Source organism: Leptinotarsa decemlineata, unplaced genomic scaffold, assembly GCF_025532065.1.
Source record: "Leptinotarsa decemlineata unplaced genomic scaffold, Ldec_3_MD MMD2_tig00000008_RagTag_RagTag, whole genome shotgun sequence".
Lineage (NCBI taxonomy): Eukaryota > Metazoa > Arthropoda > Insecta > Coleoptera > Chrysomelidae > Leptinotarsa > Leptinotarsa decemlineata.
In genome coordinates, this window is record NW_027412537.1 from 12,557,039 (window position 1) to 12,574,559 (window position 17,521).

A 17,521-nucleotide genomic window follows, 5' to 3' on the forward strand; every position below is an offset into this window, starting at 1 on the left:
TAAAGTCCGCATCAAATGGGTTTTTTTTGTTCATCTCTTCAAGCAACTTTTGATATCTCCATTAGGTTGTGCTTTAAAAATTATGCCAAATGACATGCATATGACCAATCAAGTGATTTTTCTTCCCTGTCAAATTTAACATTTTTTCCAAAAAATGTTCAGAAAAGCAGTTATATATATATATATATATATATATATATATATATATATATATATATATATATATATATATATATATATATATATATATATATATATATATATATATATAAGTAATAAATTGTTTAAAGGTGTAACTTTTTTTTTTTCATCCGACAGAAAATACATGATACGGTTTTTATTTTTTATTAAGAAAATGAGTAATTCAGATAGAATAATTTAACTTAAACTTTGTGCCATAAATGAATAAATTGATAAATCTACAATTTAATATATTATAATACTACATTAGAGCAAAAAGGAACTACTTCATGCACTAAATATATTTGAATTAATTTTTTTTGCATGAATGTAGAAAAATAAATTTAAAGGACTAATGTATTACTTTATTTAATTTTCTATTTTTTTCTCTATTATCAGAATTGTTTAAATTTTTTCTTTTGGGGAGATACAATATTATGAGGAGAAGAGCAACTTTGAGATGTGGATGGCTTAAAATTATCCAAATTTGATTCAAGTAACATACTGATAGTTTCATTGTATTTTTTCTGTAGGGCTCTAATATTGCGACTTGTATTCTGTAAAACTTCCCTCTCTTTATCAATTGTTGGATAATTTAGGTTAACACTAGGTACTGCAGTTTGTTTAATTTACGACGCAAAGGCAACCCTATAAAAAAACATATTTATTTTAAGCAGTAAATCAATAGAATAAGTTTTCCCCTAACAATTCATTTCATAATCATTTTCTGTAAAATGTTTGGAACAAACAAATCCATTTTTGAGAGTGAATTCATCCCCTCTTTTGCAGCGATGAATCCATTCTTTTTGCAAAGTTGTGGAAACCACATCCTTAGCTATAGGAAAAGAGTGAAATATTACATCAGTAACACCACTTTTCTTCAACTGATTGCTTTTGCAAGTTGACACTTCACAAATACGACCAGGCATTTTAACTAAAAACTACGAAATTATTTAATGGTTAGACAATTATTGCTATTACTTACAAAAATGTGAATATTTCCAATTTTTAACTTAATTTAAGTTAAAAATGTTCAAAAAACAAAAAAAAGTTCCACAATGGCAAAAAACAAACCTCAAAACGGAAGAAAATAACGTGGCGATATATGTAAGTAGGCAATCCTGTATGTCCATAATCGTTGGCCAAAAACAGCATACACAGTTGTTCAGGCAGTGAAAGATGAACAAGAGAACAAGGATAGCCAACCCGCCATAAAATTAGTCACAGTATAAAAGGATTACTCTGTATTGAAATTTTCAGATGATCGACAGAAACTGACGAAGTCAAAATGTCAGCATACGTCATTGAAATTATTGTTTTTAATCAAACTTATACGAGAAGCGGTCTCCAAATCAATATGAAGGAAACAAGATTTGCAAAAAAATTACAAATGTGCCAGCAAACGTCAAAATTACGGGTTAGTTTCACTTTACCTTTTCAAACCCAAATTATTTTTAGTTGAATATGTTTTATCTGACAAGTCATTTGAAATATCCTCATTTTGAATTTCATCTATACCATAAAGTTCGTGCTTCTCACGGTGTTTTTTTGTCACGTTTGATGTTATTTCCGGAATGAATTCATTATTATTAATTCCGCCGGTCCTGACTTTGTGTTTTTCTACAATTCCATGGTTTATTTTAACGTGAGTTTAAGAGCTACACATTTGTTCTTATCGATTAGTCTGTCAAACCTTCATTTTTCGCAAATAACTGTCACTAATTTTGTTTTATTTTTTACAGGAAACCGACTGATGGCTGTGGCCTCAAATTTTTGTCGTCTCTGCTACAAGTAACAGCTCTATTATGTGATATCGTAACTTTTCCAATATATCTAATAATTCAAAACTCATGGAAGGTCCGACAACTTGCGGCGATGGACAAGGTAAGATCAAATTGATAGTGATGAGATTTTTCGAGGCCTGCTCAGAATTTTTGTATATGGTGGGTTAAATAACTTTTTTCTATAATAATAATTTACGGTATTACCGCGACACATGTGTAACCCTACGCTTCGGAGGATATTGGGAAATGAGAAGTGCCGAATTTATTGGAATTATTTATTCCCCACTATCAGGCTTATACAAGGTAATGAGCCGATATATACATGTAAAACAGTTCATCACATATCATACAAAATTACTCAAACCATACAAGAAAATAATATTTCAACGTACTTTAAAATCGGATGATATTTATTCTGTTAGGTTTTTCCCCGTGGGTTGACCAATAATTGACTACACTGAATAATCAAACTTAACTTTATTTCACTTTAAATACAAAAAACACTTCAACTAAAACTTCAACTATTATTTGAATGTCTATCGCCGTACTAGATCACTTCGCGTACCGCACTGTAACATCCACTTGACTGTCCCGATATCCTCGTGGCTAGCCTTTAAATATCGTAATCGAATGTTGTCGGAATTTCTCCGAAGTTCTATCGAAGTCGGTAACATTACTCTCGCCGTTTCTCGATTGGCGGGGAATCATCGTGCAGTCTCGCGCTCTTAGCCACTTCACGCCTGGTTTATGGCTACCAGCGGCGGCCGGCGTTATTTTCTTTCGGGTATGATTTAAAACAATACAGTTCATGGCCAACTTCGGCAAAATATGAAATATTTAGATATAGATACAAATAATTTGGACCTTTTCATTTTCCCGAATTGAAAAGGTCTTTCATGTTAATAATTTTTTTAGTGGGTATTCACACTATATATCTCGATTATAAGAAAATTTAAACCTATTATTAAACACAACATAAATACAAAACTGTGTCAAAGCTATTTTCCGGGGTTTTTGGCCGTGGTTTGCAGGTTTTTTATGCCTGGCGTTTCGTCTACTACTACGTTAGACAATTTCAAAGGCAACCTTCGAATTATTCGAGTCGTTCTCAACGCAGAATTTACAATGTTGGAGTTTGTCAAAATAAATCAAATAAATAAAAAAACATCCTCATGCTCATGCGCATGAGCAACGGGAACCATTCTCAACAGTTCAGACTCGAGCGCAAGAACGATTCGGGACGGTTCAAGACAGTTTAGGATCATTTCGCAGTCGAAACCAGAACAGAGGATTCACAAATCCGAACTTATGCTTAACAAACCAGAACGCCCTATATCAACTGCGCATGATCCTGACGTGCTACAACCTAAATTTGGTAGAACCAGAACAGAGGATTCACAAATCCGAACTTATGCTTGACAAACCAGAACGCCCTATATCAACTGCGTATGATCCTGACGTGCTACAACCTAAATTTGGTAGAACCAGAACAGAGGATTCACAAATCCGAACTTATGCTTGACAAACCAGAACGCCCTATATCAACTGCGTATGATCCTGACGTGCTAGAACCTAAATTTGGTAGAACCAGAACAGAGGATTCACAAATCCGAACTTATGCTTAACAAACCAGAACGCCCTATATCAACTGCGCATGATCCTGACGTGCTACAACCTAAATTTGGTAGAACCAGAACAGAGGATTCACAAATCCGAACTTATGCTTGACAAACCAGAACGCCCTATATCAACTGCGTATGATCCTGACGTGCTACAACCTAAATTTGGTAGAACCAGAACAGAGGATTCACAAATCCGAACTTATGCTTGACAAACCAGAACGCCCTATATCAACTGCGTATGATCCTGACGTGCTAGAACCTAAATTTGGTAGAACCAGAACAGAGGATTCACAAATCCGAACTTATGCTTGACAAACCAGAACGCCCTATATCAACTGCGTATGATCCTGACGTGCTAGAACCTAAATTTGGTAGAACCAGAACAGAGGATTCACAAATCCGAACTTATGCTTAACAAACCAGAACGCCCTATATTAACTGCGCATGATCCTGACGGGCTAGAACCTAAATTTGGTAGAACCAGAACAGAGGATTCACAAATCCGAACTTATGCTTAACAAACCAGAACGCCCTATATCAACTGCGCATGATCCTGACGTGCTAAAACCTAAATTTGGTAGAACTAGAACAAACCTAGAGAGTTCATCAAACCATTTATTCAGATGATTTTAAATCAATTGGCATTCTTGATTCCAGATCAATTTTTTTCTGAGGCTGCAGAAACGGATGCACGGGATCTGATACATTGATGATCTTGGTTTATCCAAGAACCTGACCAATTTGTCCTCCTCAGATCGAATAGACTGAAGTGAGACCAAGTTGAATACACAATAGTGTATTCAACTTTGTTCTACCTTAGTCAAGTAATGGGTAAAGAGGCTTTTTACACCATATTGTGCAAGAAGCGATTGGTTTTTAGTCTTTTGTTGGTGATTCTTTGGATCTTTCGAGCTCTTATACAACACACTTCCTCCACACAAATTAAAATAATGGCATTGCACGCATTTTGATCGATTGATCTTGGTGTACGGGGGATATAGAAGAGATTATTTGCAGAAGAAGGAAAACGATAACAGAAACTCAAACAACTCAGTTTCAAAATCCAAAATTCTTGATAAATTTGATATAGGAGCACTGATTTATGTTTCTTCAATTCGGTTAAACAGGTTTAGTGCATTTAATCGATACGAAACTCTGTAAACGCAGCCCAGTCTTCAACTTTTTCATTGCTTTCATGCATTGTGGAAAATATTCCGGATGAATCCATTGATGAAGCCATTTATGTGAGAATTTTTTTTCAGGCGGTTCCAATCGAGCAAAGTCCAGGTTCAATCACAATAAAAAGTACAAAAAAGCCGACTCCCCATCACGTGGAATTTGTGAGGCATAAAATCGACACTATGGTGAAGCTGTTGGAATACGCCAGTAACAAACATGGAGACAAGAAATGTTTGGGTACTCGGGAAATTTTAGCAGAAGAAGACGAAGTTCAGCCTGATGGAAAAGTGTTCAAAAAGGTATGTCTTAATCTATTGAAAACACCACTCTCACACCGGAATTCGAGCACTGTCTCTTGTCGACAATTTATTATCGTCATTAGTTCTGGTGTGATAATTGTGTCACAGATTTCAATTCTATTTATTAAGACATGCCTGTCCAATCTTGAAACTTTTTAGTATCATTTGCACAATATTGGTATCGGTAGATTGTCAATGAAATAAGTACACCAAATGCATTTGAAGGACGAATGCAATGAATTTATGGGGTCAAAGTTCAAATCGTTCATTATTCGTGTAGGTGTGTGGTAATGATCCGGATAATCTCACAGCAGCAACCGTAACAAATGAGTTTGTAACCATATGCATGCACACGATAAGGACAGCTGATATACTGTTGCCTAAAGTGTATTTCTGGAAATAACTTTTGGTTTTTATCAAAGTGTTTAGACGAAAATCAATAAGTTATGGATATGAATGTCTATCAAGGAGATATCGGAAAATCATCAAAGAGACGAAGAGGGTTGAATTTAAGAAACATTCGCAACTTAAGGGTTATTAACATGCTGTTGAGAAAACCGAAAAAAATCCTCTACTTTTGAATCGAATATATGATGAAAACGGAAATTTGACGCAAAAATATGACAATCATATTCTCTCCCTTTTTTCTATAAAACCATTGAGAGATTTTCCTTTCGTGGTAATCTTATCGATTAACTTTCATTTATATGACCGTAGTACACCCTACATTTTTTATTGCAAATACAACAATCTACGGTACGATCTGAGTCCACATTATAATTATATCAGAAAAAAAAGGTGAAAAAACTGTTGTTACACAATGGCTTTTAATCTGTAGCGGAATATTTGGATTTTCACATGAAGCGTTGTCTCTTTTGCGAAGGTCTTCTAAATTATCGTGAAAAAACAAACGTATCTACCTGACCTCCAGTAATATTTGCGAATGCCAGCACGGTTTCACAGAACAATCACTTCACAGTGACGCATCTAGCTGTGTTTTTTTCAGTTTGTGAGCTCTGTGAAAGAATACAAAGCCCTTAGAAGCTCAGAAGTAGCATTTTCGTGTTACGTAAAATTGTTAGTACTCAACCTGACCACCAGAGGACGATGTCCGTATTGAATGTGAGTATCAACAAGTTTGTTCTGGTTCTAACATCCAAAATTGTTTGTTAACTGCGCAAGACATAATCGTACAAACAAAAAATTTCAAACAGTCCGAAATAGTCTCGGATACTTGGTTAAACCAGAACGCATTTTGAGGAGACCACTGTGCCACCTATCGTATAAATGTAGGGATGAAGACGAGAAAATACTGTTGATCATGTCCATTTTGTTATGTAGCGAATCCTTGTAGTCAGTTCAAATGTTATATTAACTCAACAATCAATTATTTAAATCAAGTAAATGAAAAAACATCCTAAAAAATAGCCCAAACAAATTTCCACATGAATGCGCTTGAGCAACGAGAACAGTTCAACCTCGAGGGCAAGAATGATTCGGGACAGTTCGAGGCGGAACCAGAACAAACCTAACATAATTGGGTAGTTGAGTTAGGTAGTCGCCTGATGGCGACGGTTAGTAGTATCGCCCACTTGTCCAGTGACAACCAGCATACTGAAGGTTCTGGTTGTTCGATTTCAAGGAAAATAGTCACAAAAAGAAATATTGTCGGTCCATCCCATTTATCAAAAGAATGCAAATCTGGGAGAGTTTCATCATCTTTTCAACGATCTGAAAGAAGACGATGAGAAATTTTTCCAGTATTTCCAATCGGAGAGCTGGAATCCTTTCCGGCGGCGGACGGTCTTGGCTGTGCCGTGCCGGGCTAGTGAGCGCTGGTCCATTCATTTTAATTGTTCCAATCCTATCCGTATTTTGACGGGACGTGCCGTGGTTTGCTGTGCCGGACAAGTGGGCGATAACCTTTAGCAGTCACTGACAACCAGTCGGCCGGATCATATTGAAGTCGGGATGTACGCCAAAATTGAAGTAAATTAAAAATCCGACTGGTTTGTCAGCGACTACCACCCAGTTCTATTGGGAATCACAATTAATACTGATATCTTATGTCATCGTCCTCTGGTGGTCAGGATAAGTACTAAAAATTTTACGTGACACGAAAATGCCACTTCTGAGCTTCTATGGGCTTTGTCTTCGCCAATACATTCTTTGGTATTTGTGTGACACGCCAACAATAGGTGGTTCAACTTATGTCTCGCATGCGTTTACGCAGTTATTTTCATCAAGTACTCTTTTTGGTTCTTCACATTTTGTCTTCAATCGAGAACTGCCTGCACGGTACTGATGATGCCCAACAGGTTGAAACAAATGTCTACCGGTGGCTCTTGAATTGAAATTAAATTAGAAATGATTATCATGAAAATATGTATTTGTATTTACATTGTGTGATGCACTTTGATCTCTGAATTCTACTGCTTTTTACGTGTCTCATCATGTAAATGATATTTTGGAGAATAAAGCTGTTACTAAAAATATAGTAAGCTAACTTTTTTTTTGTTCAGTTCAAAATGGGCGAATACAAATGGAAGTCCTACATCGAGGTAAACACAATGGCTTTACATTTCGGCAACGGTCTTCGAGAGCTGGGCAACGAACCCCTCAAGAACATAGCCATTCTGGCGGAGACCAGAACTGAATGGATGATTGCAGCCCATGGCGTCTTCAAGCAGAACATTCCCCTCGTCACGGTTTACGTTACCCTCGGAGACGAGGCCGTAGCACACGCCCTCAACGAGACCGAAGTCACCACGGTCATCACAAGTTTTAGTTTGCTTTCTAGGTTCGAAAATATTCTGAAATTGGCGCCGAAAATCGATACTGTAATCTACATGGAAGACCAGCTGAAGACGCTGACAGGATCCAGGATAACCGATGGTTACAAGGACAGAATAAGGATCAAGTCTTTCAGTGATGTTATTGAGTTAGGAGAAAAATCCAATATTGGTAAGTTTCTGCAATAGCTGATATGAAATATTGAACAAAGAAAAATACTAAATCACATTCAATTCGAATGAGTTGGACACTTCGACTGAACTATAAACGATAACAGTATCATGTGTAATTTGTTTTAAATGATTGATTTTTCGTTAAGATAATATTCGTTTCCCAGCCATTACGGCACAAAATAGTACAAAAAATTTAAACAACCGCTCTTTCAACATGGCGACGCGCTTGCGCTTGTCACATTATAAAAAAGCCTATGAGTGACTTTCGTTTAATGTGCCCAGAAATATTGTTCCTGGCGTTACTTTATTCACAAAATGCCACTTTTTGACTTTCAAAATTACTTTTTTACTCATTTTGTCACATTTCGAGAAACTTTCAACCGACAGTTAATGCACCAGAACTGACAATCAGCGCATCAAAACTGGCAGTTGACATATCATAACTGAGAGTTAACATATTGGAACTGACGATTGAAGAGCATATGTCTATCAGTTTTGATAGTCAACTACCACTTTGAAGATAGTGTTGCCATCCTCTCGGTGTGAAATATATCATCTTGTGTGCGACTCATTCAAAAGTTGTAATTTTCTGTCAAATGTTACATTTTCCGATATAATCTGTTACAATTCTGTACCTCGGAGGGATACAACACTATGTCCATTTTTTTCCATATTGACTTATTTACAGAGTTAAAATCAGCTTTTCTCATATTTCTTAGAGGAATAGAACACTATGTCCAAAACCAGTTAGAACTGGATATAGCATGTTTGAAAACAACACCAAGTCCACTTTCATTTAGAGGGATAGAACACCATGTGGACTTGGTGTTTTATCCTTCTGAAGCATGTGAATTACTACTGGACATAGTGTTGTATACCTGTACACAGCCTGGCGGATTGTTAGTGAACTAAGAGTACTTTTGACAGTTCTGATGGATGATGGATGAATCTAAATTAAGGTATGATTTAAAAAGCGAGGACACCAAAAGGGCTAACAATACCCTTAAGGTATTAACGGGTGATTTTCAAAAATGTTTGCCGTCACCCCTTATAACAAATTGCATAAGCTTTTACAAGAAAAAACTTTGGGCGTTGAATTACACCCTTTTTGATTCTTCTGATTCGTCAGTCCATTGTATTATGTGGGACGAATCCAAAGGAGCTCGTGGCGGAAATGAAATCGGATCTGCATTACTGAAATGGGCAGATACCGTCATTCCTAGCAGTGACATTGAAGAAATCATTCTGTGGTCGGATAATTGTTACGGCCAGAATAAGAATATTAGCCTTATTATGTGTTTCTTTTGGATACTCAATAAGTATCCTCAAGTAAAAATCATCACTCAAAAGTTTCTACTAAAGGGCCATACGCATATGGAGGCGGATACTTTAAAATAAGATAATTTAAAAATTTTAGGTCTTTGTACGATGTCAAAACATGTGAAAATCCGCCCTTGAATATCCCACATTAGGTCTTACAGTACAATAACTTTATTAGAGGGATACAACACCGTGTCCATTAACAAGTAAAAAAAAAAACCGTAAAAAAAGTTTTTTTTTTTATTTTATAACAACTGCATGATGTAAATAACAATAAAAACAATGTTCTGGTAAAATATTGTTTCAACATCTCAAATAAATAGCTGTGAATATAGCTGTGTAAATAGCTGTAAATAACACTTTTTGTTGAAAAAAAGTTTAAAACTCCTCTCCTGTAAAGTTATGAAAATGGACATAGTGTTGTATCCCTCCGAGGTACAGAATTTCTTTTTGAGCAGAAACAACATTTTATTTTTGCAAAATCGTGAAATCCACCCCCATGCCCCTTTCCGGGTTGAGTTCCCTGAGATAAAATCTTCCCAAACGGTTACTGTGTGCAGAACATTCCATCTCGTCCAACCACCCCCGCTCCTCCGGAGCGGTCCTTAACTTACTGACGGTCACTTCAGCAAGATTGAAATCTGCTGAAGTCGGCCTCTAGGTGCTTTTACTTTCTGATCCCTGATTTTACCTTCTGATTGTTTCATCCCCAAAAGCTAACCGGAGACTATTGTTTTAAAAGAGATCGCGGTCGAGTGTTACTCGTTGAACCTGAAAAGGAAGTGTTTGTTATCTGTTAGAAAAATGTTAATACATACCGGAGTCGCCTGACAGCGACTCTCGGAGGTGGTCGTTGGTTCTGCTTGGTTGGCCTTCTATGCTTGTCTCTCTCTCGGAATCTGGGGGCATCCCTGTTTAGTGCATTGTGTAGATCGTTTAGCGCTGGATTGCCGTGCGCTCGAATTTTGTCAAACGTGTCTTCTGCCTTCTGCGTGTTGTATATATGCGTCTACGTAGTGTATGTTCAGATCTAGATCCCGGAATATGTACCTATTTGGTACATATCTTGGAGCGTTTACAGCGGCCCTTACGCACGCGTTCATAAACGACTGGATCTGTCTTCTGTATGTCGCTGCGCACTGGCCCCAGGCAATGCAGGCATAGAGGATTATTGGTAATATTACGATCTTTATCATCAGCAGCTTCACTTTCAATCCCATGTTGCTTCTTCGACCTATTATTGGTAATTGGTTTTGTCGGGCAGATCTCGCCATTCCTATTGTCTGCCGTACGTGAGACCTGAACGTTAATCTTTTGTCTAGGTTGACTACCAGGTATCTAGCTTCGTTGTTCCACGGAGTCTCTTGTCCGTTGAAGGTGACGTTTCCTTCCGGGTGTGCTCGCCTCTGGGTGAACAGTATTCCCTAAGTCTTGTCAGGGTTTATACTTCCATAGGTTGGCCCATTCCTCTAATCTATCTGCCTGTTGCTGCAAGTATCAAGTGACGTGCGCTTGGCTTGTTGATCTCGCCAGCAGAGTTAAAGTTGTTCTCCTGCTTAGGTACGTCTGCTGTGTATACCGAGAAGAGGTGTGGCGAAAGGGTCCCACCTTGTGGGACCCCTGCTTCCAGTAATCGCATGGTTGAGAGTTTTTGTTCTCGTCTGCAGCGGCATCGCCTGTCAGTTAGAAAAGACTCGATTGAGTCTTTTCTAACAAAGCCAAAGTTTGGGGAAGAGGTTGTTACCCCCTCTAGTCCCACACATCTACTTCTACAAGATATTCTCTCTTTTTATCTTTAATGTTTCTTTACATTTTTGATACCCATCACATTAAATGAATGCCGGTTTTTGTGGGGGGAATTAGGACTTAGTTTTTTATCGACCTTGTTTTGGTTATTTTCAACTTCCACAAACTGGAAAAAATCAAAATTGTTTTTTTTTTTCAAATTGTGGAAGGTGAAATACTCCAAAAAGGTCGATAAAAAACCATATTTTACACTATCAAAACTCTTTTTCAGTCAGTCAGCCACCTACCCCCAAAGACACTGCCATTATAATGTACACCAGCGGATCTACAGGCGTTCCAAAAGGGGTTATCCTTTTGCACAAGAATATGACCAACTCTGTCAAAGGTTTTTTGGACTCGACAAAAATGTACGTCGATACCGAGGTCGTCCTAGGTTACTTACCGTTGGCTCACGTTTTTGAATTGCTGGTAGAGAGTGGTGTGATTTTTTACGGTATACCTATCGGATATTCTAGCGCTCTTACCATGCTGGATTCGTCAAGCAAAATCATGAAAGGCTGTGCAGGAGACGTGACAGTATTGAAACCTACTTTTATGAACAGTGTACCAGTAAGTATGTATAGTGGGTACCTTGATAAAATCAATCAACAACTTCATTCAATGATGTAAAAATAAACTTTCAAAATACATTTCTTATACAACACTTTTTACTGGTTCACTTCGCTTACTATCGCTGTCGTACCTAGACCTTCTTCAAAACATTACATTTCAAGAACGAAGCTCAGGCAAATTCAAGCTTCCACCTTCCTCAATCTCCTTCACTCCACAATTGTTTTTTCAGTCACTAACCATCCCCTCCAGAATTATTCATAAATTTCACCTTAGAGTATTCTACTCTCTCTTCTGTATGCCAATAGAGGGCTATACTTGCAATATATGTTTTTTCGAGCTAATCTGGATTCTGGGGGGGCTGGAGGATAGACATCTTCTAATAATGACTATTTTTTAGCTAATCATGGATAGGATAGCAAAAAGTATACAGGACAAAGTTAGTAAAAGTAGTGATATCAAAAGAGTGTTATTCAATTTCGGATGCGCCTATAAAATGAAATGGACCCAGCTTGGATATTCAACTCCTCTAACAGATAGGTAAATTTAAGTTGGATTTCTTTTGCTGCTTCATCCAAATATAAAAAATCATTTGAATTATATAGTATGGGATATCATAAGAATATCAGTTTCAGGAACAAAATCACTACTCATGATCTTAGGCTGTTTTTTCTGGTACAACATTTTTCAAGAAGATCAACATCACTTCTTCAATAAATACCGAAAATAAAACTGGTGGTGATGCATTTGGATGTTATATTTTTTATACAAATAAGACTCACAAATTGTTGTAATTATAGATTTCATTATTGAAATTTATTGATTTGAAGCCGACAAATATCTCCAACGTTAATATTTCTGTAATGTGAAAATAACTTCATTGAAACTTCATACATGAATATCTAAACAACACAAAAAATATATAATTTATAAGCAAAATGTTTCAATAGGATCATTTTTGGTGCAGTGAAAAAAATTATGGGAGGACGACTAAGACTGATAGCGGCAGGAGGTGCTCCTTTGACAGCTGGTACCCAACAACTTGTCAAAACTTGCCTGTGTACAGATATTATAACTGGTTATGGTTTGACGGAAACTTGTTCATGTGCTTGTAATACAGAAAGTAAGTTTTACAGCTTTTATTCTTACAAATAAAACTTAAAATTGTTGTCATGATTAAAAACTCGAGGTGAAATTTTGGCTAGGCTGCACCCTTCGATTTTGATGAAAATTTTGGCTGAACTTACGTATTTTGACGTGTAAATTATGAATCCGAAAATAAATCGGTGCTCTCCGAAAATTGCAGATTTTTAACCTTCTTTTTACAGTATAAAAAATATAGAAAAAAAAAAGTATTTATTCACATCACCTTCACATTTTATTTCACCTTCTTTGACACTTTTAGGTTCGATAATCAACATTTTTCCTATAAAAAACTTTATTGAATTAATTTACGGAACTGCTTCTCAGTTACCAAGATGTCACTATTATATAACCTTAAAATTGTGAGATGTCACCAGAAAACGAATCTATTGTTGAATCAAAATCGGGGGGGGTACTACAAACTAATCTTACCATATTTGATACAGTCCTCAGATAACTGAAACAGCGAGAGAAACTTTTCAAAAATCTCTTTTCTTGGAAATATTCAAGTCCACAACTCGATTTGACCTTGAATTATAATAACTTCCACGAAACCTAGCACTTAGGGGAAGTTATTATCACATTACTCATGGTTATCTTATGGACATTCAGAAAAATCCGACTACAATCATGATCAATTATCAACAATAATACAATCGACTTCTGTAATGTTGAATTATCAATAATAATAAAAATGGAAAAATTACTTCAAATTTCTGCCTCCTGATCAACAACACAGAAATGGACTTTACATGAAACAATCTTCAATATATCAGAGTAAACAATTATATAACCACTTGTTAAACAAAATAAAAGTTGAATATTACTGGAGTTTGATCCCAATACCATACCGTTATTTTAACATCTCGACACTTAATCACCAAGTGATCATCTTCAAGAGGAAGGTGTTAGGATAAAACTCCAGTAATACTCGTATTCATTACTACACCAATGGTTCCAAACAGTACCTATATAGGTATCACAAGAAAATAACAGTTATCAAAGACCTGAAGCAATTCAGGATCTTCTGGCGGAAAAAGGCCTCTACAGTATTGAGGTATATTTTTCATTTGAATTTTAGTATTTCCTTGATAATTCTCAAATGACATTTTTCAAATCCAATGTTGTTCACATGTGTTTCGAGCTAAAAATTCTACGGATGCTATACAATGTGCCAATTCTCTCATCGCCTTCATACGTTGAAAGATTCCTCACGCAGTGAGAAATATCCGCCAAGATTTCTCACGCAGTGAGAAATATCCGCCATTAGAGTGAGAAGTAATTTCTCACTGTTATCACGATAAGCCAAGTCAGTTATGAATTGTTACATGTCAGATTGATATTACACGTTCTCCATGTTGACAACGATACGCCGACAATTCGCGTGCAATATCCAAGTAGCCCATTTCGGCGTTTCCATAACAAGCACTGCATAGTTATTGCTGGTAACTTGCCCAACCGAAATGGTTTCATTGCTGATTGTTATAGTATAAACAGTTCAGATTTATTAAATATTGAATATAATGGAATACGAAGATTTAGAGTTGGAAAATACAACTCCAGAAATTGTTCAGAAAGCAATAGATGTTTGCAATAATTTGCTACCAAGCACATCAAAATAAAAATATGAAATCGCTTACAGAAACTTTATGGATTGGAAAATGAAAGCCAAGGTAAATTCTTGTTCCGAAAATACCTTGTTAGTTTATTTTGAAGAGTTGTCAAGAAGATTGAAATCATCAACATTACGGTCTCAGTACTCGATGCTGTGGAGTACCTTAATTATTAAAAACTGTGTTGATATATCAAAATAAGTAAAACTATGTGCAAAATATGTTCGAAAACAGTCAAAAACAATAACTTCTGAATAAATTCAACAATTTTTAAAAGATGTACCTGATGAAAAGTATTTGCTGATAAAGGTATGAATTGAAAATTTTTAAATTGTTATCAAAAAATGAATGTTAGGTTTTGTGATGTGTTTTGTATATGTGAAGCTTCGACCATGCGCAAATGAAAGGTTTTTTTTTTATTACAAAAATAGAAAATGTACGAAACAGCATGTGGGGATAATTTGGCACCATGGCGAAAGAAATAGCGAAATTTTTGCAATTACCGAACTCTGAATTATATACTGGCCACTGTTTCCGAAGATCATCTGCGACTATTTTAGTTAATGCAGAGGCAAATCTTTTAACTTTAAAACGCCATGGGGGTTGGAAATCCATCAATGTTGCTGATTGTTATATCGACAAATCCATAGCTAACAAAATGAAATTTTTTAAAAAATATAGTAGAATCCATTCAGCCTCCAGCGCCATTAGAACCTGAACACAACAATGCTGTGGAAGCTCAGTACGTTTCCCCATCAACTTCAACTTCGACCGCAGCTAATATTTCAATTACCGAAAACATGCTGAAAAAAAACGACCTACCCGGAATTACTTTTCAAAATTGTTCAAATATAACTGTTAATTACTATTTTTAATGAAATATAAAAATGAGTTAATGACATACAAGTATTATTATATATGTATTTTAATTTTCAATACTTGAAAACAACGCAACCTTAGAAAATAGTATATTTTTGTTCAGTTTTCTTTTACTTTACAAAATCACTCTTTTTTAAATATTTATATAATATTCATGTAATTACATTTGACCTTGTCTACAAAATGGTATCATTAAGGACATTAAAGATTGTCTATATATCTATCTATATATCTATTGGTCATTTTCTCTCAACAAGTTTCGATTATAACAGTAAAAAGTATTTACATTATTATTCAGTTTTAATCTTCCTCTTTGAAGATGATCACTTGGTGATCGAAACACGTGTCGAGGTGTTAAAAATAACGATTTGGTGTTGGGAAAAAACTCCAGTAATATTCATTATTATTCATGATGATAATTATACAATTTTCAAATAAGCAATTCAATAGTTTTTTTTCATTTTCAGCTTATGATTTGACTTTTGGCCGAGTTGGGGCTCCGATGACATTGGCGTACATCCAGTTGGTAGACTGGGAAGAAGGACAATATTTCGTATCGGATAAGCCCTACCCCAGAGGCGAAATAATAGTGGGCGGTGAGAATGTCAGCCCAGGATACTACCAACGGAAAAGCAATGACTTTTTTGAGAAAAATGGGGTCATGTGGTTCCGGACAGGCGATATCGGTGAAATTCACAAAGACGGCTGTCTCAAAATCATTGGTAAATGGTCATTTTTTGTTATCACTACCAAAACGTCAGCCATGAATGAATATACTGGAACTGTCAAATATCTCCATGTGCATGAGATGAAGAAACCCTGAAATACAGTGCATTTTTTTAATGTCCCCCCCTTTTATTTTTTTGAACGGGTCAACTCAAAAAATTTAAATTTGGGATAATGAAATTAATGCATGAATACCTTAGTTTGAAGTGAAATTGACAGATGAAACTTTCAAGATGGCGACTAGGCGCTATCTGAGAAAAAAGTTAAATGAAAAGGAGGGTCTTGTGACACATCTTTATGAAGCTCCTGACAAATTCTTCACAACCCTAGAATATAATGTCAATATATCTACAAAATGGCGGAACTTTTAATAATTGCCTGAATACATTGACATTTAACTACATAATATGAAGTAAAAAGCTTGAGGTCAGTTCAAAAGATGCTTGAAATTGTTGCCTTGAACTTTTTGACATACGAACAGCCTATCCGATATTCGAACACAGTAACGTCAATATCGCTACAAACATTTATTATTCTCTGCTGTATACCCAATATTGAAGCAGGTTCAGTTTCGCATACCTTTTGCTTCAAATAGCCCCATAAAAAAAGTCCAAAGGTGTCAAATCTGGCGAGCGGGCTGGCCATTCTTTAGGATCTCGACGGCCAATTCAATGACCGGGAAAAGTAGTATCCCAATAGTTTCTTACTTGTCTGGAGTAATGTGGTGGTGCTCCATCTTGTTGGAATACAATATCCATATCGAATTCTTTAGGATTCGCTTCGACGATTTCTGTGATGAGAGGGTTAACAGTAGTTTCCAGCATGTTCAAGTACCTACAGTTTCCTTGTTAAATTTTGATCAATAAATATAGGTCCTACAATATGGTTTCCCAATAAAACCGAAAACTAAATTAGAATATTCTTACTGAACAATGATGTTCATTGTCATACTGACATTTTTATAAACAAAAAATAACTTAACAAACCTTATTGGGTTGTTGGAATTGCCATATGGCAGATAAAAAGAAATATTTCTAGAAATATGGATATTAATGTGTTTTTGTCTTCAGGAAATTATTGAATGTTCCGCCATTTTGTAGTAGGTGAGGAATTCACATTATATTTTAGAGTTGTAAAGCATTTGTTAGGATATTCAAAATGATGGGGCACAAGACCCCCCTTTCCATTTAATTTTTTTTCCCAGATGGCGCCCAGTCGCCATCTTAAAAGTGTCATCTGTCAATTTCACTTCAAAATAAAGTATTCATGCATTAATTTCATTATCCCAAGTTTCAATTGTTTGGGTTGACCCGTTCAAAAAATAAAAGGGGGGGGACATTAAAGAAATGCACTCTATACTCCCTTTATATTCGAAAATTGTTCAAAAATATCAGTTCAAAATCAGTCATTATGTGACATTAATTTTTTATCATTTTCTTCAAAGTAAACTTAGGT

General features: G+C 35.9%; 1 protein-coding gene across 8 annotated transcripts in view; it reads left to right on the forward strand.

The window, feature by feature from the left end:
• Nucleotides 1-17,521, forward strand: part of LOC111514816 (long-chain-fatty-acid--CoA ligase 4) — a 31,149-nt gene that overhangs the window by 11,969 nt on the left and 1,659 nt on the right. For 7 of the 8 annotated variants that reach the window (XM_074171092.1, XM_074171091.1, XM_074171089.1 and 4 more), the window contains 7 exons: nucleotides 1,923-2,064; nucleotides 4,849-5,064; nucleotides 7,587-8,028; nucleotides 11,368-11,705; nucleotides 12,106-12,245; nucleotides 12,656-12,828; nucleotides 15,808-16,062. In XM_074171092.1, coding sequence (XP_074027193.1) covers nucleotides 1,923-2,064; nucleotides 4,849-5,064; nucleotides 7,587-8,028; nucleotides 11,368-11,705; nucleotides 12,106-12,245; nucleotides 12,656-12,828; nucleotides 15,808-16,062 — 1,706 coding nt within the window. Of the gene's footprint in view, nucleotides 1-1,685; nucleotides 1,826-1,922; nucleotides 2,065-4,848; nucleotides 5,065-7,586; nucleotides 8,029-11,367; nucleotides 11,706-12,105; nucleotides 12,246-12,655; nucleotides 12,829-15,807; nucleotides 16,063-17,521 lie in introns of those variants that run through there. The other variant, XM_074171090.1, reaches the window with a different exon arrangement.